This window comes from Teleopsis dalmanni, chromosome 1, assembly GCF_002237135.1.
Source record: "Teleopsis dalmanni isolate 2A chromosome 1, ASM223713v2, whole genome shotgun sequence".
NCBI classification, from domain to species: domain Eukaryota; kingdom Metazoa; phylum Arthropoda; class Insecta; order Diptera; family Diopsidae; genus Teleopsis; species Teleopsis dalmanni.
Window position 1 is genome coordinate 9,265,053 of NC_051846.1, and position 23,371 is coordinate 9,288,423.

At 30.0% G+C, this 23,371-nt stretch overlaps 1 protein-coding gene across 1 annotated transcript in view; it reads left to right on the forward strand.

Moving 5' to 3' along the window:
- The window catches only part of LOC119677084 (E3 ubiquitin-protein ligase Nedd-4-like), a 37,041-nt gene that overhangs the window by 7,442 nt on the left and 6,228 nt on the right, over positions 1 to 23,371 (forward strand). The window contains exons 3-5 of the mRNA XM_038088353.1: positions 21,988 to 22,070; positions 22,126 to 22,207; positions 22,276 to 22,314. Coding sequence (XP_037944281.1) covers positions 21,988 to 22,070; positions 22,126 to 22,207; positions 22,276 to 22,314 — 204 coding nt within the window. The remainder of the gene's footprint in view (positions 1 to 21,987; positions 22,071 to 22,125; positions 22,208 to 22,275; positions 22,315 to 23,371) is intronic.

The window sequence follows — 23,371 nt, forward strand, 5'->3', positions numbered from 1 at the left end:
TTCACAACATATTTATTTAATTAAATTATAGTACGTACGTTGGCAAATTTGTATGCTTTTATTTTATTTTATTTTATATTCTCTTCATTTTTATTGTTAGTGCCGTTCTTGTTGTTTGCTGTTGCTGTTGCTGCCATTCTTTTCTTGTACAACAGTCGCGTAAGCTTGCCTCTTTACTCCCATATTCGGCTTTCGGCTTTTAACGCCCTCTCACTCTCATTGTTTCGACAGCAGCAGCCTTTTCTTCTTAATTTTGCATTTATGTTATTGTGTTTTTATTTCTTTTACGTTTTTACGCTTTTATTTTTTCTTTTTCTTTTTTTGAATTTTCTTTGAGCCAGGTGAAAAGTTGGTGTGACTGACTACCATATGTAATTTGTTTTTGTTTTTGTTTTTATTTTTATAATTCTGTGTTTGTGCTGTCAAGTGGTGGCATAAGTATTCTCATACAATTTTATTTTTACTTTTTTTTTTTATTTAGTGTTTATAATAATTATTGTGAAACAAGCCAAACAAGAGGAAATGCAAATTGTAAAGTACAAAATATAATAGCCAGCCATTCGTTCTTTTTCAACAAAAGTTGAATTTTAGTGTTCTGAGGTCATAATAAAATTTTTTCAAATAATTATTTTGTGCATATATAATATTGCAATTTATTTAAATACATATTTACATAACAAAATTATGTAAATTTCACTCGTGGAGTAACATTAGCATGACTTTCTCAGTATTACGTTTCTAGATTAGGTTCTATATAAATCATGCAACAAATAATGCCTCCACAAACAGAATCGTATTGAAATTTAACAATTAAAAATAAAAATATGATTAATTAATTCAATTATTCTACAGCTGGTTTATGATTTCGTTCTAATATAAACACAGCAAGTGAATTTGTTAATAAAACTTTCATAGCAAAGTAACAAAACTTCAGGAAAATGTGCGAACATACCATAAAAGTCAAGTACGGCTTTAGGTCAGTTGGTTAAAGTGCGCTGACTCTAAACTTTAAATTTGGCAGGGCACAAATTCGATTCCTGGCACTTGCACATTTAAAATGATATTTACGAATAATTCAATATGAGAATTATTTCCAAGACCACTGATGATGGGTATGGTCAGCTAAAAATTCAATTAATTAAAATAATATAAAATTAATTTCTGTTGTTGTAGTTCACTATTGTTCAAAAAACCTATATAATCAAATTAATTTAAAGCATACAGGTTGGCTCACGTTCTTGCTTTCCTGACTGATTCTCTAGGGATGCCGTATTATGTTTTCCTGGATTTTGTTAAAAGAAATACTTCTATTTTTCTGAGTTTGCCTACTAGTAAATAAAAGGAAGATAAATAATTCGTATATGACGTTCCAGTTAACCTGGCTAATAGTACTTGATTTCGAAAACTCATCAAACTTATATACTACCAATAAAAAATCGAAGACATAAGGTCATATGTGACTAGAGTAAAGATTTTAGAGTAGAGAAGATTGTTGTGGTACCAGAGTGAAAGGTCAGCATACGAACAACGTTGAAAGGTACGACCCCTACATTCAAGTGAAAGTGAACCAACTTGACAAGTCTATAAACTTGGTAAAGTCACTAATTTTGTATGATGACAGCTCCTTTTAAATCTTTTAGTCAGTGATGGAGGCTAACACAAGAGGTGCAGTACAGTTTTTGTCTCATCTGCAGTGCCCCAATTACGACAAATGTCATTATTGGGTAGACCCAAACTCATAATTAAAGCAGTTGACTGGCACCTTTTTTGATCAGTTAGACCAGTTAGATCTCGAGATTTGACAGAAGTGTTTAACTGTTCAATTTAATTTAATTATGCTGAGGTATTTTTTGTTTGATAAATTAAAAATTTTGATAGTTATAAAGTAACAATTATCAATTTTTTCTGTGATTTACTGTCTTAACTTCCAAATGAAACAGATATTTATGGAATTATTCTTGTTTAAAGTTTGTCTGACTATTTATCTTTAAGTACGACAGACCTTTTAAATTATCTAAACTTAAAGGAATGGATTTAGCTCTTCATTTTATCGCCTTAGATTTTTTGCGAGGAATGTGATTGTAAAACGGCGAACATTAGTGTTAGCTTTTAACCATGAACTAAACTTTGGCTCTTATTAGTAAAGGCCTTTGAGCGAACACTGTATTTTACTTTCTTCTCATGTGACATTTCTTTTCCGATTAGTTAGCAAGAATAACATTTGGGCAAATATCACAATGTTTCTTATTTATTTATTAATTTATTTTTGTTGACTAAAAATTCTCAAATCAAATATTTTTATTTATATTTGCAAAGAAATAAGGAACAATGGTAGTTAATTACTAGAAAACATAAGAGTTTATTTGCATATAATTTTTATTATTAAATTTCTGGTAGTATAATTAAAGCATCTGTTTTGCTTTAATTATATAAATTTAAGCCATAGAATATTGTGTGTAACTTCATTTGCAAGCTGTTTCCTTACAATGTAAAATTAAAGTGGTAGGTGGATGGTTTTTTCGTCCACGATATGAAAAATCCATTGAGGAGGCGTCCATATTTAATGTTAAGAGATTGTCAAATGCTTATTAGAAAAAAAAAACGCTTAAAAACCTTATATATAATTTTTTACCAAAATAGTCTAGGAAATATATTTGTACCAATTTTTAATCAATTAACTTGGTTACTAATATGTATATTTTTGTATTCGAAAAGCTTCAAAAATTATAGTCGATCCTGTCAATTTCTTAAATAATTGTTGGATCATATTTATCTCGAAATTATTTCAAACTGTTGGGTTCGTTTTCAGTTATTTCCAGTTTCTATGGCCGACTCTTGAGTGGATATTAAAAGTAACGAGCTATTAAGAGTTGTTTTCATGTATATTATATATATTATGCATATATTATATATCATATATTTTTTAATATGTATCTGTTTTTCGGCTTTACTTTACTTAGTATAATTTTAATTTAATTATACTTTGTAATGTTCTTTCCATATTTCAGTAGTCTTCTCCCCCCCCTCAATCCTGTATTTAAGTTGTAGTTTGTTTGAATAGAATCAATGTTAGTATCTATATTCCTCGTATTAAGACTATTTAAGTTTTGTTTAATTAACTTTTATCATTTTCGGTATTTTATACTAAAGTCGTCATCAAGGAAATGAGTGAACAAATATTATTTCAGATTAGTGAGGTAACCAATTCTGTGGTTTTACAACGGACCACTATTTGAACTCAAGTGAACCTTGGTATACAAAGCCGCCACTCCCACCTAACCTAATCTAACCTAAAGTAACCAATAGTCCTAGTGCAATGTACTTCAGATAAATGTGCTTTATGTTATCAAGAATCATCAAGTTTTCCCTTTTGCTCTAAGTGTCTTTGATTTACTTAACCAAATATAAATATATTTTTATATAAACAATCTTGAGAAGGGAAGAAGAGTAGCTTAAGTATATTAAATTTTATGTTATTTGTGTAATTTACAAAATATATAAATCAAAATTGAAAATACGTCTCCATTCCACACATGATTAAAACTTATTAAACGAAAAATTCTATACAGATGGTTTTCCATACAAATTACAAAAGTGCTAATGTACTAAGCTTCTAATAGAGAAGGAAATTGCTTTTTTAAAATATATTTCATATGTAAATTTTGTTTATTTCGTAATGTAAATTGTTATAAAATTATTTTAACGTAAGTAATTTAATTTTGCTAAGTAATTAATTTTTGGAATTCTTAAAACTGAAATGAACTGCTTCACATCTGTTTTACGTATCTCCGATAGACTGAAATTAAATTCATTAAATTTTTCAATACTAATTTAATTAAAAATATCTTGTAAATAAGATTTGCTTGGTTATTTTAACTCCAAAGTTTATTCATTAATTAAATTTAATTGAATTCTTATAAAAATGAGGAATACATTAAATAGCATTTTGTTGAGCAATCATTTACTTAAAATTGTTTAGATTATTTTATTTAGATTTTTTATTTTCGCATTATAACAATTGAATTTTACAAACAATGAAATATACGGTCTAAATAGATTTCCCTGCTCATAAATGGATTACTCTTCCTCTGGTTGTGATGCTTTAATGTAACTTAAGTCCAACTTTGCTGAAGTAGGTCTTTTTAATAAAATTTGAACGTAAACATTTACTTACGCACTCATTTATCATTGGTTAATAAAACTGTTTCAATTTGGGTTATTATAAATAATAAGAAAAATATTATATTAAGTTAGGTTATGTTTTCACAATGGTCCCTTGTTAAAATTCACTTTTAGACTAAAATCAGTTTATGAGATAACGTCTGGTATGAGAAAGTTGAAAGTTTAACTGTTATATTAAAGTAACATTTAAAACGGTTCAAATTCTTAAAGCCAACGTCAATTTCTTAAAACTGAACTCTTCCTCTTTCTCCACATCTAGTACAAGAATTGTTTCTTTTAAAACAGATATCTTTTTTTTTTTAAATTATTTTTTGGCTCAATTCTGTTTCCTCAGGCGTAGTGATTTGATGATTTGTATTTTGTAGAGTCGATAATAGTTCATTTCTTGAGTTATCGAGGTTTAAAGGCATCTAATGTCAACTATTATATGTAGTTCTTACACTAACTAACAACGGGTACAACAAATACATGCAATATATGGCTTGTTCTTGGTAGTTTGAAGGTTAAAATTTCCTGATTTATAGTCTATATTTGAAAAGCTTTCGGAATCGTATATAAATATATCAAAATCAATTAAATCTCTTCAACATGTATATTAAAGTATATATGGATTATTTCCAAAAGATCATTTTAGTTGTTTAAAGTCTCACATGGTTGCTTTCGATGCTTTACACCTATTAAATATATATATTGAATGTTAAATTAAAATTATTATAATTCTAAAATAAATTTCTTCACTTCACTCAAATATGCAATAAAATTTCTTTAGAAAAATTAAAATTGTATTTAAAATAATGACAAGCCAAAGTGTCAGCTAACAACACTTAATGAGCGAAAATATTAGTAATACAAAAAAATTGAAAATAAAAAAGTGTTATATACACTAATTGAAACATGAAATGAATATGTTGAAAAATTTGTGTAGAAAACTACTGTAAAAATTTTTTTATGTTAAAATAAATGTGCAGAGTCATTAAGTTGGGTTAGGTTGGTTCTGTGCATCAAAGCATACTCAATAGACACTGAAACTATTTATTCTGGCAATGAAACTTTAACAAATTATTATTATTTTTTTGCTTGAAATGATGTTTAAAAAAATTAAACCACGAAATCTATTTAAATAATTTTAAAACATTTAAATTTTAATTTTTTCAAACATTTCACGAACTATGAAACCTTTAAAAGTGCTGTTATAACGCAACTCGAATTCTGTATATGATAAATAAATGGTCGGGGTAGTAGAGGTAAAGATTATAGAGTTAGAGAGAAATGTGTTTACGGTGTCTTGTGTTGAATTTCTACTTAATAAAGCTAATAAAAATAATTTCCTAAATAAGGAGCTATAGGTACACAAGACAGATTGATGTAAATATATGCAATAAATAATGTCTCTACAAAAGAATGGTGTTGAACCTTTATTAGTCCAAAAGGTCATATAAAGAATCTTATAAAAAATCCGTTAAAAAATGTATTTAAAATACTTAAATGAATAACCATTGTTAGGGACAGAATCTCGAAAAACTGATGTCATCCATCAGACAAAGCTTATTATTTTGATTATTATTTTAATAATAAAATTTAAATGTACGAAAAAAAATATACTAAATTATATATTTATAAGTATATTTAAAAAACTCAAAATAGTATTAATAATTAAATTTCTACCATATGGGTTCTAGTATTTTTTTGGCGCCAAATTGATTTTAATTCGAAATAAGTGATACTAAAAGTCTTAGATGAGACTAATTTGGTGCAAGTAATTTTATTTTTATACGCTGTCATTAATAATGTTAATCAAATATTTTAGTTTCATTGACGCGGTATTATAATCGTAATTTAGTAATAATTATAAAAAAAATTTGTGTATCTATAAAAACTTGTGGAAATTATTAATTTTGTTTGCGTATCTTATTTGCACAAAATATTTTCGTATTTTGAATTAAAATTATCGTAATAAAACAAATATTTTGCGTTAATCTGTCTCAAACTCCTTATTTCGAAGTGTTCAGCCGAAGTTTTAATCTAACAATATTGACGTTGCTGTTGTTTATATTTATATTTATATGTGTGTGTATATTTATATTATTTTTATTTATATACATAATGCTAAGTATACTAATTTCTATATTTACCTATCGAACGTTAGCACGCCAGCCTATTCGTATTCAAGTGAACCTTGTGACTTGCATTTTCCCCTTCACTGCCTTAGGTCTATGATTAGTTTATTTTTATATAAAAAGTATACGTTACCCGATTTGTTAAAAGTTGAGTCTCTAGAACTGAAATTTTAATATATTTATCTAATATTAAAAAGTGGGATTAATATTAAATTTTATAATTAATTAATTATAATTTGAATTTAATTTTATTTATGATAATCATCAACTGCTTATATTACTGTGATACATATCTTTGTTTAAATAATTTAAATTTATTACTTAACTAATGCATATATTTAATTTATTATTAAAAATATTTTATAAAAATATAGTGTAGATTTATTACAATCTACAATATTATTTTACTTTTTTACAAATTTATTAAGTAAATAAGACTTGAATGACAAGAAGTGTTTTATTACTGTATACTGTTATAAAATTAAATATTTATAAGAAATTTTTTCATAAAATTGTTTATACAGAATGAATTTACAAAATCCACGTTTACTTGATTTATTAAATCAACTTTATTACACAATAAGTTAATATGTGGGTCACTATTTATATTTTAAACCTAATAATGAAAAAATACAAACTTCACATTGAAAATTGCTTCATTGTTTCTCGAAGTATTCTCCTTCATGATTAATACTCGTACACTTGTGCATGCATTCGAACCATTTGTCAAAGCTTGTTTTTCAATCCTCTTCAGACACCTCCGAAACATGCAACAACGGCTTTCGTTATCCACGCAATTTATGAGTATTCTTGATGTTCGGGAATAAGAAGAAGTCATTGGGTGGGTGTGACGTGCGAAATCAGGACTGTACGACGGATGACCCATGAATTTGATTTTTTTTGAATGTTCAAATAGTCGGTTATTAGATGAGATGTGTGACCACTCGCATTTTCCGACGGCGCTTGTTTGTTTTCCACAGAAGAAGACTTCCGATAAACAAATTGTTCTACACCAATCAGAATTGAATGGTTTATGTTCCTTTAATGGTATCTGTATAGTTTCTACATGACCGGTTTTCCCGAAAAAACAAGCGCAAGCGACCATTTGCTTCTAAGTGCTATGAGCGCGAACAACTTTTGTTAGATTTAGTTCATCTTGAAGAACCCATACGCATACGCTCATACGCATATATCCATGATTCGTCACCTGTTACAATCTTATATACGTTTTTTGAAGTACCGTCATTGTACTCGTACTGCTTCAGCTTTTGAGTGCACCAATCGACACGAGCATCTTTTTGAGATTTTGTCAAAAGATGAGGGATCTAACGAGAACATACCTTTCTTACGGCTAAATGATGAGCTAATGACTAGTGACTGGATTAATGCCTAGGGTTACGTCAATCTTAAAGTATGTCGCATGACGATCTTGCATTATCTGTTTTTGCACAGCATAAATGTTTTCTGGTACAATAACTGATTTTGGATCACCTTCACGAATTTCGTCAGTGAGCGAAGCGCGACAACGATTAAAATCATTGTACCAGCGTTTCACAGTGGCAAAAGATGAAGTTTCATCGCCAAATGTGGAAGTAAGTTGATCAATGCACCCTTATCTTGATAATCACGTGGAAAGTCGTAATAAATCATCGCACAAACAAGGGAATAGGTTATGTGTAATAAAATCAAACTTTTGTAAGGGAACCTTAGATGACACCTGACAACAATCAGTGTTGCCAAAGCTCAAAGTATAAATAGTGACCCTCGTAAATAAAATTAACTAAAGCAGAAATATATGTAAGCACAAAGTAATATAATACTTGAATAGATATTTTTCATGCAATAAAATGGGCGTATCTAATAATAACAACTTTATGTCATTAAAAACTAAAAATTTTTTTTTTGTCGCCCTAATCTATCTATATTTTAAAATATTTTTTATAGATAAGCCCATTTTTTATTTATTGCAGTTGATAATTTATCAAAACAGATTACTAACTTATCACATACATATAAAAAACAATAGTTCAATGTAATCTGTTATAGATTAATAACAGATAGTGTGTGGCAGAGATCTTAAATATAATTTAATTTAATGTTTCTTATAAGTTAAAAGTTAACTTTCGTAATTGACATTTGCTTTCTTTATTGAAACAGAATTTACAGACTAAATAGTAGTACTTCGTTCTTGTTTCCACACACGATTTACGTTGTTGTGGTGTTTCTTTTGCTCTATCAACCATTCACAGATCTTAAGCTTTGAAATGTATAACATGTTCTTCTGGTGGTTCGTTAACTGCTGATGTGTGGTTTGCAATATTCTCTTAAGTTCCAAACGTTCATTATGTTGTTCTGATGTTTATTGCTGTTTTTTTGTCGTTTGTTACTTTGGAAAGTCTATAAATTTTTGAAGGTCTATTACTTTCTACATTTTTATTTTGACAAATGGCTTTTTCATGAATGCTTATTTTGGTGACATATTTTTTTGTAATAATGTCAATGATAAGAATCTCATGTACTTTCAGGATCTTCAAATTACCTATAGCGTTGTTTCTAGAAAATCATTAAAACAAAAAAAAAACATTATTGATGTATTGGGTTCAAGCATACCATATTTTCAGCTTGTTTCTTATATCTATATACACATATATTTAATATAATATACATATATAATTATACACTAATGTACAGTATTATAATTTTTTATAGGTATTCTCAATATTGTTTATAACAGTGTTTCCAATTAATTTTACATGCTTTTATTTTGTAATTTTAATTTTATTAAGCAGATGTGTTTATTATAAACACAACAGAAAAAACCAGAACCATATTCATTATTCTTCATTATTCCAAAAAATGCAAAATAGCACAAAGTGGTTCCGTTCCGAGTGATATTTGAATCATTGGCTTAGGCAATTTATTAGTGATTACAATTGCAGCAACTGATGTTGCCATTTAAAAAACAGATGGTTTCAGTTGGCAGAATTATGTTAGGAATTAGTAATGTTTTGTTAATAAATTTTTAATTAATTTAACAAATAATTTAAGTGCCATGTTTAGATACTATTAGATACTGAAATATATAAACAATCTTTAATAGTTTTTATTTTAAGTTAAAATTATTTTTTGATCTATATCTGCTTTCTCAAGTATCTGAGTCATTACTTTTAAACCGTATGTTTTGATAAGATCTCATAATTCTGACAAAGTGGTCTTTAACTACTTTTATTGAAATGTGTGTTATAATTACATATAACAAGTCTAATTTTTTAAAATATATCTAAACATTCATTAGTGTATACAAATCAAAAATATGCATTACTTGAGAATGTGTCATGATAAAACTAAAAAAAACTCAGTTATCACAAATGTTTTAATATTTGTGATTTGTAACGCTGAAACGAACAAAAAATATTTAAAAATAAAATTTATAAAACTACTATTTTTATTCCATAACAAATTCTTTCGCTAGACAGCTAATGTTGATCTAAATAAAGAAAAAAAAAATTTAAATAAATTATAAATAAAATTATAATTAAAAATTATTTTTGTCCTATGCTCAAATGTGTTCTACAATATACAATGTCGAAATTATTTTATATAGCTGTGATTTATGAGTTAGTTATAAATAATAGCACAGTAAGTTATGAGTCCACGGACCAGTCACTCGCATTCGAAAAATAATTTACGAATAATTAAACCAATAGATGTTTCTAAAGACCACTGATGATGACTATTTGGTAGTATTCAAAATAGCTTTGCGGTTAGCCCAAGAATTCACTTATTTAAAAATATAAAAATTGTTTAGGATTTGAACATTTCAAAGCTATTCTTCCTAATTTGATTTTTTCTTATATTAATATTACTCATCATAATAACACGAATTAGGACTTAAAAAATGAATTCTTCTCTGAATCTATTAAGCTCTACGAATGGATAAAAAAATCGAAGAGCAAATATATTTAGATCAGTAGTAAAAAATGATTTATTGTCTAAGCCTGGCACTTGCAGTCCAAACAAATTATATACGGTCTATAAACTAATAAAAATTAGATTATTTCCTAAAGACCACTGATGATGAGTACTTGGCAATACACAAAACAGCGTTGTATGGCCAGCCAAATTTCAATAAACAAAAAATAAATTTTTGTCCTTGTCCTTTCTTTGTTATTCGAATCCATTAACTTTTAAATGATTTCGACCATTTGGCTACCAAGGGAAATAAAAAAGAAAGTAGTTAAAATGGTTCGTATTCGTTTTTGAAGAACTATGATCTGATGATATTACTAGTCGCACCAATAAGCTTATTAGTTACATAAGTCTATTAGTTATAACATTAGTCCAACGCAGCCATCCTGCTTCCTGACATTGAATTCTTAGATATTAGATCCCACTTGCAACAGTTAAACTGGATATCAAAGAAAAATATCTGAGCATTGCCAACCGCGATTGCACATACAAAGTCCCTTGTCATATCTTCAAATTGAATTGGTGTAACCTAAACAAAAAATTGCACCAGTCAGCTGCTTTATCTAAAGCGTAATCTGTTCAGTACTACGGTGTTGGTGCTGACGGGTCACTACGTAATAGGAAAATATGTTGTGAACTGAGTCTACCTTATATTATTTTCTGTCGAGATGGTGACTTTGTGGCTGAAAAGGCAACTGTGCTCCACCCCAGTGCCCATCTTTATCTAAAGCTCAGCTGCTTTATCTAAAGCGTAATCTGTTCAGTACTACGGTGTTGGTGTTGACGGGTCACTGCGTAGGAAGATATGTTGTGAACTGAGTCTACCTTATATTATTTTCTGTCGAGATGGTGACTTTGTGGCTGAAAAGGAAACTGTGCTCCACCCCAGTGCCCATCTTTAGCTAGAAGAAGATCTAAAATTTTTGGGACATCTTTTTTTACCGACATAACAGAGCTGTCGTTCTGCAATTTGAGAGACTTAAACAAGGGAAACAGGTTCGTTCATTTTTACCTGTTGTGAGAGTCATGCATTTCGTGTTGCTCGTACGCTGACTTCTAGTATTCAAAGGGGCCATTATTTGTGTTAATGTTGGTTTTGGCCGAAGACCGCCACTCCAACCTCACCTAACCTATTAGTTATCGATATGTTGTTGCAGAAGTAAAGCATCATATTATCTTGAGCAAGGTAATGTGAGCTATGTTTATCTATTAACAGAGCAATGTTTAATCGGGTAGATATGTTTCCAAACTAGATACTGAGTGCACTCAAATTTATGTAGGTAAAATATCTCATTACCTTGAACATAGCAAATGAAAGATGGAAAATACGGACATATGTAATATTGCAAGAATTGTATGATTCATCTATGGTTAAGACTTATCTATGGTTAAGACTTATCAGACTTATTCGAAAATAAGGTGGTGTAGGGACCGTCCTTTATCTTTTAACTGAACACTGCTTAATTGGTAGATATGCTTTGTAACTAGGTACTGAGTACTTAAAAATCTGTTCAGATTTTAGTGCAATAATACAATAAATTTAAGGATTTTTTTGAGTTTGATAAACAACAACAACAACTATACCTACCGCAATTTAACCTAAATTGAATCTAAAAATTGATTCCGTACACACTTTAAACTGTTCAGACTTCAAAATAGATGATTTAATATTTTTAAATACATTTAATCAAACCGGAAATTTGTTATTTATATATTAATCTTTATTGGTGTTTTAAAACTCAACGATTTAATTTAATATTCCATTTTAAAATTAAAATGCATAAATATAAAAACTGATAATCGAACATGCGAAATCATTAGTCGTGCCATAAGCACAAATATTCAAAATTCTAATATTATTAAAATTTATAAAAGAGTAAAAAGATCGGCACCATACGAATTGAAACTGAGACGTGTCAAAAGTCGATTTTGAACATTATAAATATTGCTTGAATGGTAATGAAAAATTTTTTTGCATCGTATTAATGCTGATGATGTAAAATATATCTACTGCATTTATTTCAAAGATTATCATTCCAAGGGATCTCATTCCAAGGCAACTCATTCTAAGGAATATCATTCCAAGGCATCTCAATCTAAAAAATTGCGATGAATCTTATCCAAGGAATCTTATTTCAAGGAATCTTATTTTAAGGGATCTTATTTCAAGGGGTTTTATATCAAGGAATCTTATTTCAAGGAATCTTATTCCAAGGCATCTCATTCTAAAAAATCTCATTGCGAGGAATCTTATTCTAAGGCATGTCATTCTAAAAAATCTCATTGCGAGGAATCTTATTCTAAAGAATCTTATTCCAAGAAATCTTATTTCAATCGTATTTCAATCTTATTTCAATCTTATTTCAAGGGATCTTATTTCAAGGAATCTTATTCCAAGGTATCTTATTTCAAGGAATCTTATTCCAAGGAATTTCACTCCAAGGAATCTCATTCCAATGCCTCTCATTCTAAGCAATCGCATTGCGAGGAATTTTATTTCAAGGAATCTTTCTCCAAGCAATCTGATTTCAAGGAATCTCATTCCAGGAATCTCATTTTTTATGAGCTAGTATAACCTAGTGATACTATTACGTGAGAGCTGTACATACAACAATTGATTCGTTTGAAAAGCGCTTAGGCTGAAAAACCATAACTTATGGGAAAGAAACCATAAGTTGACAGAAAGTTGGAAAAACGTCATAGGTTCTGATTTACAATACTCTAAATGTCATATACATTTGATAATTTATTAAAATAAATAATTTTTCAAATAAAAATTACAGTTTTTATGTTATACATCCAATGCAATATAATATTTACTATGTTCCGACCTTCAATTTTCAATTGGATTGAAGTTGGTGTTTTGAGAAGCAATCAATAGAGTGTTTTTGTGTTATAGACACAAATTACTTTTTTAGTCCCAAATTTTGTGTGCATAGCAAACAAACAATGAAGAAAGTAGTAAACAAATTTACTCCTTTTTTTATTAAATAAGTTAAATAAGTTTTAAAGTAAACACATTTTAATTAACTCGTCTATTTTCGCTTTCGTCGTCAAGCATTTACAAATTAATTTGTTAACCTTTGTCGGACGCTAAGTGCAAGCCAATCAATTAGGCTAATGACATATCGCCGACGAGTTTAAAATAAAAATTATATTTAAAAAGATTAATGCTCCTGAGACATAGGAGTTATATGCACGTAATGAAGGTTTCATAATAAAAATAATTTTAATGTTTAATAATAATTGCGAATAATTAGATTTTTATGTAAGAGAATATAAAAATCTAAAAATTCTTGAAATGCCAGACAAAATAGCATGAACGACCTATAATTTTTTGATTAAATAAGTAATAAGTAATATACACGCTGCTGCAATTAGTGTATATACATTAAGACTGAAAAGTTTTCGGAAATTCTCATTTAAAATTCGCGCGCTGTATATTTTTCGATATTTTAAGTTTATGTAGTTTGGCAGCACTGTCCTTAATTACTATGCCAAAAATGAGCTCGATCTGTCAGACAGTTCGTTTACGGCAGCTGTTGAAACCAGTTCACCTCAGTAGTGCGTTGCGAAATGTCTTCGACGGTCGTACGACCGTCCTGGAAGGCTTTGTACCACTCATAAACTTGAGTTTTCGATAAAACTGATTCCCCATAAGCCTTTTGTAGCATTCGCAACGATTCTGCACACGAAATTTCGTTCGAAACACAAAATTTGATGCAAACTCTTTGTTCAATATTTTTTTCCATTGTTTTTTTCGCAACGCCCTACTGAGGTGAACTGGTTTCAACAGCTGCCGTAAACGAACTGTCTGACAGATCGCGCTCATTTTTGGCATAGTAATTAAGGACAGTGCTGCCAAACTACATAAACTTAAAATATCGAAAAATATACAGCGCGCGAATTTTAAATGAGAATTTCCGAAAACTTTTCGGTCTTAATGTAACATTTTTTATGTAAAGTCATGGACTGATATAAAATCTTATCACAAAAATTTGGAGTTCATAAAATTTTTAAGGGTGTTAACATTGGCGGAAAGCCATTTTCCTCCACATATAGGCAAAGGTAGCTGATAAAATTTGTTGACAAAATGGGACTTTTTTTATGAATTACTAAAAATATATCTCGCATATGCGTGCCTTGTTTATTATATTAGATTTTGCTATCAAGCTATGTATTTCTAATATTTTCTATTTATTTCCTTATCAATGATTCATTTTGTTTTATTAAATCATTTTCCCTATCTATATTATTGAATCAAAATAAACGTTGAAGTTGTGAAATCGCACAATCAGAAAAGTCGTTAGCAAATAAAGTGTATTTTTATATCATTTTTAATATTTTTAATGTGGGTAGCATATCACACTTCACTAGTTTTTTTGTATCGCCTGCCATGCAAGAACGTAAGTGGGATGTGTCAAGGGATTTCCCATTAACAACTTTGTACTTTGACTTACTCAAACAAGTATAAATACTAAACTAAAAATAGTTTCTCGACATGGAAAATTTTAATGCAGTTAAAAGTATTCTAAAATTACCTATAACTAGTGTTAAAACCGGTTGTAAACCGAAGCTCTTTAGAAATTATCCTCAAAAGATATATTTCTCTCTAGAGCAATATTTTTATAGTTTATTGCATTAAGTTTGAGTTCTTGTTGTTGTTTTGTCTAATTATATACAGTAAACCTGCTTTCTAATGGAAATATCTCTCCAAATATAGCTTACCCTCAAACGAGAATATTTAACGCAAGTGTTCTTAGTCAAACGACTTCCAAGCTATATAGACGAGAAGCAACCATATGTTAGGTGTTTGTTAGGATTGGAAAGTGATTGTCTATTACAGGCTCCTCCAGCATGGTGCGATCGAGTTCCTTTACTGTTCACAACTCGATGTAACCGAAACAATCAGGGATAAGCGACAGAAATGACCAAAAGAAAAGAAGTTTCCTTCACATAGCTTTTATAACTAGGAATATTTGGGGTATTTTGATATATCTACCTTATATCCAGGGCCTTGCACCATCTGACTTCCATTTGTTTCAATGTCTGCAAATTTTTCTTAATGATAAAAAATTGGTCGACTAAAAATCCGCTGATAATGCTTTGGACAAGTTTTTCACTGATAGACCACAGAAGTTGAACACGGATGGAATTATCTATCCATCTACATCTATCTATAAGAGGTCAGAAATGATAATGGCCAATATATACTTGACCCATACTGATTTTTAATTAAGAAAATGTTTGTTCAAAACTGTATGAAAAAATCACAGATACTTTTAATATACCCAAAGGGATCTTGGTTGCCTGAAAATGTATGCTTAGATCCAGTTGTTTCTCGAATTGTCATATCTAATTTTGATTTTACGTGCCTGGTTATGTCAATTTAATCTTGGGGTCTGTTATGAGTACTTACGAGTCCAATTTTAGATATTTTTTTTTACAAAATTTGGAACTATGAAAATGAATCTAAAACATTACTGCCAAAAATCTATTCTGAAAATGACTTATATGAAAATAATCAATAACTCAATGTAGACGCTATTCAAGCTTCGGCAAACCCAAAAATTATTATTTGCTTTATTTGTTCATGTCAAGTTAGTGAATTGTAAGCAGCAATGAATTCCTTCCTGAGCAATTGGCATATCTCAGTTTTTTTCAATATTTTTTTAATTAATCGATACCATTATTCAAATCTGGTATTGAAAGATCTGGATCAACCTACGAATGTATTAATTTCACAATTTTTTGTAAAACGCAGCAGTTTTTTGTCTTGATTTTATTGACATGACAGTCAGAGGAGAAAAAAACAGTGTTTTATTAATATGCATTTTACGTATTAAAAATTTTATTTTGGTGAAATATTTCAGTTAATTAGTTGTTAACAAAGAACTTCAGTTACTGAGCTTATAACACAAATATTTTTTATTAGCTTTTGTTCGTATGATTCTTACATACTCGAAAAAATGTACTTTTAGGCGCAAGTATTTAGTTAATTCAAACGTTAATCTTTTACTCGTTATTCCCAAATTAAACACAAGTAACATATGTTGTACGTGGGTTGATAGTAGAGCAATAGAGGGGTAAAGGCAATATTTTGGTTCTATATTAGTCTGCAGTATAAATTATTCTTGTATTTTTCAAGTGCGTGAGGATTACTAGTCGATAGCAGAACGAGTAGTATCCGCTAAAACCAGTTGTAAAAAAAGATATATATACCATATATTCTTAGTCATGTTAGTAGCGTGTTACGCTACTTAAACTATTCGGAATGTAAGATAGATTAAAAAGCATTAATATTTATTTAACAAACTAAATTAATCTAATTCAGGAAGTGAAGAATACGGAATGTAATAGAAGAAAAAGTTAAGGAGATAACCATCACGTTCAACGTAGGAGAATGGAGGTCCACAGGTTGACCCAAAAAGTTTGGTTTGGTACACAGATGGATCAAAAATGGATGAAGGCACTGGCGCTGGTGTATATGGACCCAACACCAGAATTTCGGAGGCAATGGACACATGGCCGAGTGTCTTCCAAGCTGAAATCCACGCAATCAACTTATGCGTAAGATCCAATTTAATCAAAAAATCTTCTGGCTCGAAAATTGTTATTTACTATGACAGCCAGGCTGCTCTTAAATCTCTTTCTTCTTGGACTTTTAAATCAAAACAGGTCCTTGAGTGTTACGAGCTTCTGCAATCACTTGCAGCTCGGAATAAGGTAAGCCTTTACTGGGTTCCGGGCTACAGAGGAGTTTTGGAAAATGAAAAAGCTGATGAGCTAGCCAGAACTGCATCAAAAACTGCTTTTATAGGCCCTCAATCCTTTTGTGGAATAAACTGGGCCAGTACAAAACAGATTATCAAGGAAATGGAAAATCATATGCGGCTGGACTACTGGGTAAACTTTCCAGGACTCAGACAAAGCAAAGCACTGATAACACCGTACTCCTACAAAGACATTCTTAAATTCTCAAAATGTAACTTAAGGTTGATAACGGGTTTAATTACAGGTCATTATGGTCTGAAATATCACCTTCATAAACTACAATTATCTGCTAACTTGGAATGCAGATTATGCCTCGAAGATGAGGAAACGACCATGCACATTCTTTGTGACTGTCCAGCTTTAATAACGCACAGAAGAAATCTGTTTCATAAAGAATTTCTGTCACCAGAACAGATTAAGAACTCTTCTCTAGATTTAGTTTTAAACTTTATTCACAAAGCTTTAAGGGGCTTTGTTTAATCAATAGTGAAACTGGTACAATAGGTCCCTTCTGGCCGCAGTACCGGCTGTTGGGCAATTTTCACGTCTACTCTTTTAATAAATAATAAATAAATAAGGAGGTAAAGAGAACTAGCTGAATAATGATGATTAACTTAAGTTAGTTGTACATTCTACATTTGAGGTTATAATGAATATAATAAACTCGGTTGTAAGCAGGGAAAGGGAATTCGTTAGGTTGCATATAAATTGCATTAAAATCATTCGCTTTTCTATTTGCATATTATATTCTGTGAATGTTTTCGTGACTACTTAAATATAATTCATTGAAGTTCAGAAACAACCTTTTTGTTTATTCATTAATGAAATAATGACTTCCCAAGTCCTTTCGATTCTTTTTTCATTTCGTTGAATAGAAATCAGTTAATTAAAAAATTTTTATTTACCTAACTTTTCTAATTTAATTGCAATAAAATTCGTATAAATGCGATGATTATCTTTTATGCTTTGAATGCTTTATAACACTTGAGCATATTTTTTCTTTTAAACAAAAAGCAGCAAATAAATTTACTAAAAACGAAATTATAAGCTGAAAACACAAATAAAACTCATAAAACAAAAATCTTAATCCTTCATTTTCTCCTAAAAAACACTAAAAAAAACGTAAAATTCTCATGAATTTAACATTTGATGTTTGTGGATTTTGAATGCGAAATTCCAATTCCCAAAACTTTGAGTACCACCATCAGTGACCATGATTTTATGTGCATATTTAATTTTTTATATTGTGCCTTTCACGCTATGACCTTGCTTATAGGGGTAGGAACGCTGGGGCATAAAGTGAGCCAGTGCAGTACCTCAGTCTGTTGAAAAATATTTGCCCATCCTTTCAACTAAGTTTTATGTAAATATTTTATTTTTGTTTGAAATTTCCATTTTGCATTCATATTTTTTTAAACTTTTTTTCCTTTTTTTTGTCATATTTTGTATATATATTTTATACAATATGGCGGCATATCCGGTACGATATTTTTTTATTAACAGAAAATCCTTAAATGCCCTACAATGTGGCTGAGAGTTATAAAAAGAGGTTGACTTTTGATTGTGGTGCCTTTAAAATTCCATAAAATATTTTTTATGAACTTAATTTTTTTCCCTTTTTATAATAAATAAGCTTTGATAAGTATTTGAATTATTTCATTAAAATTGCTATAGTTTATTTAATAAAATTTTTGTTGTTGCTCTTCATCTATCAAATTGACGTCCATGCCTTAATGCCAAGCAGCAACAATTTAATGTGTTCGAATGAGAATTTCGTGGTGTCGGTTAAGTGTCTAACGTTTGTGTTTGTTGGACATGTGACCAAAGCAAACATCAATCATTCAGTACATATCAAGAACCACCAGCATCGAGTGGAGGTGATGGTGGTGGCGTGTTGTTCGATACTTACCTTTATTATGGTACTATATGTAAGAGAATAAAGCGATTTGCGGTTGCAAAGAATTCATTACCAAAGTGATTAATAAAATGCACGTTCTGTGTGCTTAATTTAGAAGTTAATTTGTTAATTGGCCAGTCTTTGGTTTGAGGATTAGCGCTAGTTCAACTAGATATCATGTACTTGGTAGCATATATTGACGGCAACAAACTGTGCACATCAACTTACATATAATAACAATGAGAAGGTTTAAATGCAGTAATATCATGCGAGATACTTCGCACACGGCATTATATTCATTGGTTTGTATTTAATGCAGTTAAGGCCATGGCTAAAAGCTAATGTAAATTACCAGGGATTTCCAGAAATATGACCTTAAGATTTAGATCGCTTATTATCAGTGTAAGTACTGCTAATAATTTCATTCTAAGTTATGTGAAATGTTGCTACACACATAATGAAGAGAAAGGAATTTAGTTAACTTATAAAGTATAGTATATAGTATGAATGAAGGTGGAGTACAAGGTAAAAACGAATTTTAAAACTCTAATTCCACGTACTTCTACGTAGGCTGTCTTTTAAGTCTTGCGCCTAGGCAACACTAAGTATTAGATGAATTTTGATATTTTTGTTTGAAAGGTTGACATTTTCTAGCATAAATGTCATTATAACTTTTTAGTTTATGCGCGCTTATGGTCTTTTCTGGATTAACCAGAAAATAATGCATCGATCAACTAAGTTCGATATTTGGTGACGAAACACCACATCCAGCGACTGTTCAATCCAGCTGGTTCATAGAGTTTGAACGTGTTCTTCGTTTTTCCTCGAAAAAGGCTATTGTGCCCGAAAACATTGATGCAGCTCGAGAAAAAATTGAAATGAATTGGCACGTTACATACCGGTGTCCTTGGGCATTAAGGGGACCAGCATGCATTTATTTTTACATAAATAATAAGCTGTTAGAAAGATTTGTTCCCGTTGGTTACCCTATAATTTGACAATCGGTCAAAAGCAGGCACGTGTTGATTAGTACAAAAATATACCGAAAAAGTACGGCAAAAGGTATCTCAAAACACCGCTATGACATCGTGACAGGTGACGAATCATGAATTCAATGTTGTGAAGTGAGCAAAACCACCCAAGAAAAGTTGTCCGCAGACGAAGCAAATCCAAACAAATTATCGCAAGTTTTTTCAGAAAACCGGTCATATCAGAACTATAACAACTGAGCAACGTAAAACGGCCAATTATGAGTGATATACAACCATGTGTTTGCCCGGAAGTCTTCGGAGAATTAAACTAATCGTCGAACGAAGACAATGCGAGCTCGCACACATCAGTTCCAACATAAGAGTTTTTAAAGACTTAAAACATAGAATTAATGGGTCATCCGCCTTACAGCTTAGACTTGGTACCAAATGAGTTTTTGTTTCCAAACTTTAACAAAAAATTCGTGACGAACGTTTTTCTACGCCCGAACAGGCCATTGAGACATGTACAACCCTGGTTTTAGAGATACTAAAAATATATTTTTTTACAAATCTTGTTTTCTTTGGACTATACTATATATAAACATTTGTATAAATGTATATATAATTGTATACTCAATAAGTTCGGCGAAATACTGTTCAGTTCTTTTGGCTTTGCACAGGCTCAAATTAATTTAGTTCAGAGACTAGCGAAAAACTAACATTTGAAATGACCGAATATTAGTTAAGTATTTTCCATAAAAAATCTCATGACTTCTAAGCAATCAGAACATATTTTCTTTATTAATAATATTATTAATTTAATAGTTACTGAAGTCACTCTATTATCCTTGTGGATGTTGAAATTTAAGTCACTCGTTGTAGACGAGTGACTTCTAGGATATTGACAATTAAAAAACAAAAGTTATTTAAGAGAGTGAATGCTTGAATCTAAAAGCGAATCTAATATCTACAATGTCAGAGTAGAGTGATTGCTGCTTATTATATTATAGTACAGAAGTAGTTGTTGCTCATGTAATATGAATATATATTATTTTTAATTATTTTAATTAAAATATTAAAATAATTTTAAATTAGAAGCAAATCATTTTTAACAAAATGCTACCTTTTTTTATCTTGGTAAAAATTTTAGATATCTGGATACAAATAATTGTTTTCATATATTACTGATTGATTAGATTATAATATAGAATTCTATTCATAGAAAGTATGAAATTCATATTTCAAACTATCGATCCAACTATTTGATCGATTTTAAAAAATATTTGTCAATGAATTCTAAAAACCTCCAGTACATGGAGTACTTACGTGTCATTAAAGTCAAAGTTAATTTCCTTGGTGCATTCTATACAACTATTATTAAATACGTACATATGGGTCAAAATATAAAATTATAGTGTAAAATCGTAATCGCATATGTGAGTTAATATAAATAAAGTAATTACTGACAAACACATCAACTGCAAGTGCCAATATACTCGTAATGAAGAGGATCAAATATAGTATGCGATTTTGAAGCATGCACCCATGAACTTTCGTGAAATATGCATAGACATGCACTCCTCACAAATCAAATAACTAGTGGGTGAAATTACCACTGGCATGTACGTCAAGTAGGCGTTTATGCGTCAATAGTTATGATATGGTGTGGTCATGGTTTTGAGAATGTCGCATTGCATCAAATGAAAGCAAAAACAGTAACACAAACCCTTCAACCTAAATGTATGTCTATATTGACTTACTTTTTTTTTGTTTTTGCGTTGCGGATTATATACGCAGTTACACGTATTGTCGTTTAGAATGACCGACCCAACATTTTGTTCAAAATTATGGATTCGAAATTCTGTTGCACGTTTGCACTGTTGCTGCTATGTGTATTGCAAGTCCAGCAATACTCGTTAATTATTTAAATAGACAACAGCTGAGTGTCGCTTATTGGATCACATTGTGTTAGAAACCAAAGCCCTAGTTGTAGTTTGTTTTTTAAATTTCTTTATTTTTTTTATTATTTTTTATTATTGTAATTATGTCTAAATATGTATTTGGTTTTTACTTTCAGAATGACGTTGCCGATACGTGTCATTTGCGCATTGTTGTGATAAATGGAAAATCGTTGGCGAAAAAAGATATTTTTGGTGCTAGGTAACTACAACACCTATATAATTGCATGTTCTTATCGATAATATTTCCATTACAGTGATCCCTACGTAAGAATTGATTTGAACACAATAAATGGTGATATTAATATTGATTCGGTCTTAACAAAGACCAAAAAAAAAGTAAATATATATAATAACTCTCTCAAAAATGATAAAAAATTATTTGAAATTTCATTTTTAATTTATAGACCCTAAATCCCACTTGGAATGAAGAATTCGTATTCAGAGTAAGTACATTTTATTATTTACTCACGATTTTGTATTTCTTGTATTTTGAAATCGATGTATATTATTTCTGATGTAGTCTAAAACAATCGAATGCCGAAGTCAGTATAAAACTTTAACCCTAAGTCAGTGTAATCTGAACGTCAAGTGGTCGTCTAGCACACTAAGCTCAAACGTATGTTTTTGGTTGTGATATAATCTATTCTCTTATTGCAAAACTGCGCTTTAGTAATGCCATTGTAATAGCGCTTGTCGCTCCTCTTCTATATATTAAATGCGCCGCGTGACATAAAGTTGTGACGTCACTGCGTTTTTTTTTAAAGCTGTTTAAACTCATTTCTTGAGTGAAACACTTAAGGCAACAGTGGATGACCCAAGACCTTCTTAAGCCCTGAAAAAAAGTTTAAAGATGTTTTACTTATATATGGTTAGCCTGGTCTTATAGTATATCATAGAGTTCTTGATATATTTTAATCTGTCGAAACACAATTCTCACAATAGCAACACATGTTAAGAACTTTGTTGTCTGACAACCTTGGTCTCGTACTGCACTTTTAGTTGACGGAATTTTCTATTAAATCGAATTGTAATTACTTGATTTCTTAATGAAGCGATGCTGAATAAGTTATATCCAAATTAACATTACCATTATTTTGCGAAAACTGACAGACTTACCAACACCGCCTTATCGAATCTCAGAATGGTTACAGGCTCCTCGGGGAGGTATGCAAATCTGAGGTCAATTATTACTTAGTCTGATGTGATAAATAATACCTCGAGTTAATAAAGAGTAAAAGTGCTAATACCTCGAGTTAATAAAGAGTAAAAAAGCTACTACTTACATTATGAAATATTCATATGCAAAATATATACTTATTAAAAACTATTTATTAAATTCTGGAGATGTCTTCAGACCTCTAACTTTTATGATATTGTTAAAATGCTTGGCATATATAAATCTTAGCTTAATTGTTCCCTGACTCCATTCCATTAAGTTAGCTGGCAAGTTACTACAATCTTGAAACAGATTTCAATCAATTTCGCACACTGCCTGTCTTA